Source organism: Penaeus chinensis, chromosome 1 (assembly GCF_019202785.1).
Source record: "Penaeus chinensis breed Huanghai No. 1 chromosome 1, ASM1920278v2, whole genome shotgun sequence".
Classification (NCBI taxonomy): Eukaryota; Metazoa; Arthropoda; class Malacostraca; order Decapoda; family Penaeidae; genus Penaeus; species Penaeus chinensis.
This window is the reverse complement of record NC_061819.1, coordinates 24,021,159-24,028,658: the sequence shown is the minus strand read 5'-3', so window position 1 is coordinate 24,028,658 and position 7,500 is coordinate 24,021,159. Positions and strand designations below refer to the sequence as shown.

Below are 7,500 nucleotides of genomic sequence, written 5' to 3'. Positions count from 1 at the left end.
GGTTATTGATGATTATTATTGTTGCTGATGTCACACACACACACACACACACACACACACACACACACACACACGCGCGCGCGCACACACACACACACACACACACACACACACACACACACACACACACACACACATCTCGATCTGGTTAATCAGTTGATGTGTATTTCCCAGAACACATACCACGAACCATTAAATCGATTCCTCGTAAAATAAGAAAAAAAAGTTTGACGTGATCTTGGCATCAATGGGTTAATGTTTAATACAAAATGTATTTGAATATGTCTCAACTAAAGTACATACAATCAGTTACCATCCTCGTCTTTTCCAAGCATACATCAGACCGTCTGTACCATAACGTATTATTACGCAATAATCATCACAGGTATGTTTCATTTGTACAACATAAAAAAAAAAAAAACATAAAAAAATGCTAATCCATCAACTAAACTATAGCTTCTTCACGGGATAAGCGGGAATGAGAGGTAAACGTGTTGGTGAATTGAACAGTCACCGTAGTGAGGGAAACGCTATAAAGTGACGTTTTGAATCTGACATGAAACCTTTTCAGACGGTAAAACCCAAACTTACGAAAAGATTATAGAAGGCTGAATCGATTCGTTTGGCATTTTCTTTACTCTTGTAGCTGTCTTTCATATCATGTCTAATTTTCAGTTTATGTCTTCTTTTCTTGCTTGTGTTCATAAAAGCCCGCATTACTCAACAATCTTGTGATTACGTGCGTGCACAGTTGCTGTCATGTTATCTGAGAATGCGTCTTGGAGGGCACAGTGGTTAGGTAACTTAGGCTCCTTTAGCACCAGCTTGTATTCGTTTACAGAATAGGCAAAATTTGATTTTTCAATGTCATATCTCTTGCGATCGTACATTAACACGTATGAAATTTTGAATCTGTCTGTCTGTGCCTGCCTGTCTGTCTCTGTCTGTCTGCCTGTCTCTCTCTCTCTCTCTCTCGCAGCATATTTCATATAGCAGTGAATTAGGATAATTGTTGTTAAAATAAATATCATCACAGAACGTTGGCGACTCCTGTATTGACACAGATATGTTTGCCAATGATATAACATCCAGACTTCCGTCAGTCTGGGACGAAATATCTGAACCAAAATGTAGAACAACCAGATACTATGTGTTCACTGTACTTTATTTTAATTAGACACTTGAAGACCAGTATTCTAAAGGGACAATTTTACTTTTTGCAACCATAAGTTTCTTAAATAAACTATAATGATGATGATGATAATGATTATAATAACAATAGTAATAATAATAGTAATTATTAATATTATTATTATTGTGATGATGTTAATGATAATAAAAACAATGATAATAATAACGATGATAATGATAATAATGATGGTGATAATCTGTATTATATTTTATAATTGCTACTTTTACTATCATCTATCATTTACTATTATGATTATTATGATTATTATAATTATTATGATTTTTATTATTATTACAATTATTACTATTATCATCATTATTGATGTTGTTTTTATTATTGCTATTATAATAAGGATGATGATGATTATTATCATGATTATCATCATCATTATTAGTATCATCATTATTATCATCATCTTTATTAATAATTTTATAGTCATTATTATTATCATTACTATACCCAAAATTAAGAAGAAATGAACAGAATAGTCGTCACAACCGCCGTAACTCGTGCATTTGTTTATTTCTTTTGTGAATATTTAATGATATTAATTTACAGCTAAAGATCTTAAGGAAAGAGCTTCGTGGGCTGCCATGAAGATTTAATGACTTTGCTTTCAAGAATTTGATGTTCGGTTCGAATATACTGCAGCGGAAAATGTGACGTTCGTTGTAGTGTTATGATTATTTACGTAAACTATGAATAAATTAGATGTTGCATTTACTTTACTCCGATATGACATATTCTAGTTCCATTAAAAATACTATGGCTTATCTGATCACTTCCTCGTCGATATAGTGCAACCAAGTCTAAGAAACGATGATCTTGTCTCATAAAAAGTCAATAAAGAAACGGGAAAAATCCTTCGGTTCTGAAAAAAAGCGACAAATGTTTATTTTTCTTAATGAACGCGACACTTGAAGTACGAAGGTTTTTATATCGTTGATCTCCATTCATTGCAATAATAATAATAATAATAATAATAATAATAATTATAAAAAAAAATTGCCAACTGTGGCGAATATTTCTTCGTTACATCAAGGGTCTTCGAATGCGTTCTAAGAAGAAAAAAATCAATAAATCACTAAGCAAGATAATCCGAAGATTAATAGAGAAAAAGTGAAACTAATTAGAGAAGTAAACAAAGAGATAATTTATAAAGACCACCCCCCCCCCATATCCATCCACAGACTGGTCGTCGCTAAGCTGAAGATCATGGTGATGGTAATGATGTTGGTCATCATTACCATGGCGTCTTCCCCTGCCATGTTTGTTGCTCCGATGCCGTATGGTAAGAACGCAATCGAACTTTCATAATGATTTCTCATATCATATCTGATTTATTTCTTTAAATAAAGGACACATATTTCACTTATTTTGTTACTTAAGTCTACAATCATCACCCTTTATCCACTATATAAAGAAAATATAAACCTTATATCTAATTAATCACTTACACATTTCCAAATAGTTTCGAGAGTATATGGCTCGATGACTTCCATTGGAGAGGCAGTGACGGCAGTTCTCCGGGAATCTGGGCAGCTCGACTGTTCTCTCTTCCTGCTAGTAGATGGCACCACTATGCAGTACATCAACGTATACGCGGTACGTCCTATCGCCTTGTGTCAATCTCCGGTGAATTAAAGTGCGACCAACGTGCTCTTGATACTTTTTTTGGTGTTTTATGATATCTTTTGTACGGAAAGAAAAGTTCTTAATTTCACGTAGGCGAGATCGGTAGGGCGCTCAAAGTAAGTAAAGAAGTAACTGAATAAATAAAGGGATGAATGAATAGATAGATAGATAGATAGGTAGGTAGATAGATAGACAGATATATAGGTAGGTAGGTAGATAGATAGATAGATAGACAGGTAGATAGATAAATAAATAAGTAAATTAACAAATGAATGGCTAAATCAATCAATAAGTGACAAAAAATAAAATATGCAAATAGATAAATACATGAATAGAAAAACTAATATGATGTAAGGCGCACTTATCTAATGCTCATTCAACCCATTTACGAGACAAAGCCCATCAACTAAAGTAGGTCCCTAATTTAAATGATAAATCTCCTAATTCGCATGAACAAAAGAAGCAAAAAATCCTTTCTAAATGAAAAAAAGCCTTAAATCTTTCCCTAAAGTGTTTCATCTTCGACCTTCTTCGCGGGAGCGCATTCAGTTTTTGTTCCTGAGGTCCTTCTGCCTGCCTATTATCAGCATTTAATTTTTCTATTTCTCGAGTACTCTGTCTATCTTTTCATCCACCCAACCGTCTATCTATCTATCTATCTATTTATCTGTCTGTCTATCTATCTATCTATCTATCTGTCTATATATCTATCCTTCCATCTATCTGTCTATATATTAATCCATCTATCAGTCTATCTCTATATATACACACCTCCCTCCCTCCCTCCCTCCCTCCCTCCCTCCCTTACTTACTTCTTACCTACCCACCCACCTACTTGTCCATCTACGCATGCGCATTACTTCCCCTTCACACACCTTCCAGGACTTGAGCTCACTTCTCAGTCCGATGGCGATTTTCGAAGTTCTTCCCGGGTCGGCGGACAACAGCAGTGACGAGAGCGAATTGGCCGATGCGGTGGCGGAAGTGAGGCAGGTGAGAGAGGGAGAGGGAGAGGGAGAGGGAGTGAGAGAGGGAGAGGGAGAGGGAGTGGGAGAGGGAGTGGGAGAGGGAGTGGGAGTGGGAGTGGGAGTGGGAGTGAGAGGGAAAGGGAGAGGGAGCGGGAGAGGGAGAGGGAGAGGGAGAGGGAGAGGGAGAGGGAGAGGGAGAGGGAGAGGGAGAGAGAGAGAGAGAGAGAGAGAGAGAGAGAGAGAGAGAGAGAGAGAGAGAGAGAGAGAGAGGGGGGGGGGGGGGCGAGAGAGAGGGAGAGAAAGAGTGAGAGAAGAGCTGGAGAATTTTGAGTCGGGGAAGAGGATCTATTTGGGAATTTTGCGGTACCTGGAATAACCAAATGCCTAATTCATATTTATATATACGTTTTTGATGACCTGTATATTCCTATACAATGAGGTATATTGTGACTGTACATTATTCTTACCATCTTCCTCTTACACAGCTACGTAAATTATCGTCGTGTGTTACTCTTTTGGTCCTGAGCGACGACCCCGCCTTCCTGGCCTCGTTCGCCGAGTCGTCGCTCCGGGGCCGCCTCCTGGTGTGGGCCACGAGGCTCCTGGTCGTCACCCGCCTGCCCCTTCACGAGCTCCGGCGGCTCCTCTCCTCCTCCTGGACCTTCTCCATGATGAACGCCATGATTCTCAACCAGGAGGAACAACCACAGCAAGAAATGTTAGTGTGATTCATTCCTTGTATTTATAATTTACTGGATAATATTGATAGTAATGATACCATTGATAATTAATGATTATATATAACTTTAGAGATACTGGAAGTAATAACACCAATTGATAATACATGTCATAGTGCCGACGGGCATGGCGTGTACGTACGTGCTATGTGAGTTACTTATTTGATTGTTTTTAAACATAGATGGCCACACTTGTACTAAGTCACCAATGAGCCAGTTACGAGTACTGACTGTCTCGCCGGTTTACCCTTTTCTTTGATTTACGAAAATATTTTACGTTATCTTATTTTGCTGTTACTAATGTTTATAACATAGCAATTATAATGTTTATTATAAAAATAACACCATCGATATTCATAGCACTAGTAAAAAAAAAAGTTTTTTTTCCTCCAATTCAAATAATTTAAGGTCACAAGGTCTACTAATTGACTCCTTTGTGGCTAAGCACTAGCAGAGCCATCTATGTGCAGAGACATTTTACAAAAATATAGAAAATGAGCACAGCATTTTCCCCATTTTTTATTCATTTTCCCCGGCGGCATTGGGTTAACACACTTCATTTCACAGTACTAATTCACTGGCTTTTCCTCTTTGTCTCCTAAGGTCTTACAGGTATAGCATTTACTCTCATTTACCGTACACTCCCGAAGGCCCTCAGGTCCTGCGCGTCGCATCCTGGTCTCTCTCTAGAGGGCTGATCGTGACCAAGAAAACGAATCTCTTTCCTGAAAAATTTACTAAGTAATTATTGACTTATTTATTTGTTTATCATCTGATAAATGTACTGTATCGTATTACCATGCTAGAGGGCCGATGATTCAGTTGAAACGTCTTGGCTAGTAGAATAAATCGCATGAAATTGATTTAAAGAATTTACAGCTCTGCCGACGTAAATCGCAAAAAAAAAGAAAAAGAAAAAGAAAATCCAACAAACAGATGATGGATAGGTATATGTGTTAGACGTAGTGGTAACAAAAAACATTATGTAAACAGAGAGGTGATCAAAACATCAACAGGAGCAACATCAAAAAAAAAAAAAAAAAAAAAAAAAAAAATGGGCAAGGAACTTTTCTAGGCAACTGTACCTTCTCGTGTTATAGTTGTTCTTCGCCCACCTCTCATTTTTTTCTCTCTCTTCTCCATTTCCCAGTTTTTACGGATCACGAGTCAATGTGACTGCGCTACCCTACACTCCACATTGGGTGGAAGACGTGGCCGTGAATGCAGATGGAACTTCCACCAAAATCTACGGTGGAACAGATTATTTTCTTCTCAGCACCATCGCCGAGGCACTGAATTTCTCCATCCATGTTCTTGAAACAAGCTCTTGGGACGAGGTATGTGTGTTTGTATGTCTTTGTGTGTGTGTGTGTGTGTGTGTGTGTGTGTGTGTGTGTGTGTGTGTGTGTGTGCGTGCGTGCGTGCGTTTGTGTGAGTGTGTGTGTGTGTATGTGTGTGTGTGTGCGTGTGTGTGTGTGTGTGTGTGTGTGTGTGTGTGTGTGTGTGTGTGTGTGTGTGTGTGTGTGTGTGTGTGTGTGTGTGTGTGTGTGTGTGTGTTATTGTGTGTATTTATGTTCGTAAATGTACATTTGTGTTTGTGTGTTTTTGTTTATCTATGTATAATTGTGTTTGCATAAGTATGTAAATGTAATTGCATGCGCATACGTATTTTTATACTGTATCAGCCTTTGTGCGCTTGCATTTGTGTGTGTTTGTACATGTGTGAATTTGTGCTTATTTGTGTACGTGTGCATCTACGCGTGGTCCCATGTACAGATGGACTTTAAACTTAGTTATATTATTGCCCCGAACTGAAATGCAAGTCAGCGGAATACAAAATGCTCTTCATGTGAATAATGGAACAAGCTGAATCTTATGAAAATCTTTAGAAAGCAACGAGCACAAAAGGACGACAGTAAATGACAATAAATGCAAGACTAAAATCATGGTTATATAGATCTATATAAGTTATATAGATAAAATATAATGGATAATTTCTATTAAGAACCATTTATTGTTATCTTTTTAATTGATATATTCTGCTACCTCATTATTATTATTATTATATATATGTATATATATATATATAAAGTTGACTAGAAGGCATATGTTATTTCGCTTTCTACTAGACATATTCTGAGGAAAAAATCTTGTTTGCCTTACCCTTCAGCGCGTCTTATCAATAAGATTTAAAATTGTAAATCAATATCTTTGTGTAGATTCTTATCCAGAGTCCCACAAACGAACTTTCAAACATCCATTATTCACGAGAGACGATACACTTCATATTATATTTTAAATGAGGAGCAACACATAAGAGAATACTGTTAATAATGCAAGATATAATATCAATGAATAATATAGCATTATAATTATTAGATTTTCATCATCAGTATCATCATGCACATTCTCCTCAACAGCCGCATCCTCCTCCACCTCATCTTAATCATCCTCCTTCTCCTCCACCTCATTTTAAACATACTCCTCCTCCACATCCATATCCTCTTCATCCACACCACCCTCCTCCTCCTAATCCACATTTTCTTCCTCCACCTCATCATCCTCACTCCCCTCCTCATCTTCCTCAACATCGCCCTCCTCTTCATCCTTCACCTTCTCATTTACCGCATCATCACCATCCCCATGCCCCTCCTCCTCCTCCTCCTCCTCTTCCTCCTTCTCCACATTATCCGCATCGTCTTTTCCTCCTCATCATCATCCGTCTGAATCTCCAGGACGCAAACCAAGTGAAGTAGCGAGTATTCTTCAGGGCCACGGTCTTCCACAACTTCCCAATCCTCCTCATCCACGCACCTCTCCCTCCTCCTCCTCCTCCTCATCATCATCATCCACATCCTCCCTAACTTTTTCTTCACCATCAGCAATTACGTAAGAATACCCTCCCAGGTCGCAACCCGTCTTTTATGGCCACAGTTTTCCACCACGTCCTCCTCCTCCTTCTCATCCA

At 38.1% G+C, this 7,500-nt stretch overlaps 1 protein-coding gene across 2 annotated transcripts in view; it reads left to right on the top strand.

Moving 5' to 3' along the window:
* LOC125028268 (ionotropic receptor 21a-like) overlaps positions 1 to 7,500 on the top strand; it is a 15,720-nt gene that overhangs the window by 1,878 nt on the left and 6,342 nt on the right. For both annotated transcript variants that reach the window (XM_047617716.1, XM_047617709.1), the window contains exons 2-7: positions 2,383 to 2,483; positions 2,664 to 2,797; positions 3,710 to 3,820; positions 4,281 to 4,513; positions 5,136 to 5,273; positions 5,683 to 5,869. In XM_047617716.1, coding sequence (XP_047473672.1) covers positions 2,408 to 2,483; positions 2,664 to 2,797; positions 3,710 to 3,820; positions 4,281 to 4,513; positions 5,136 to 5,273; positions 5,683 to 5,869 — 879 coding nt within the window. In that variant the 5' untranslated portion in view covers positions 2,383 to 2,407. The remainder of the gene's footprint in view (positions 1 to 2,382; positions 2,484 to 2,663; positions 2,798 to 3,709; positions 3,821 to 4,280; positions 4,514 to 5,135; positions 5,274 to 5,682; positions 5,870 to 7,500) is intronic.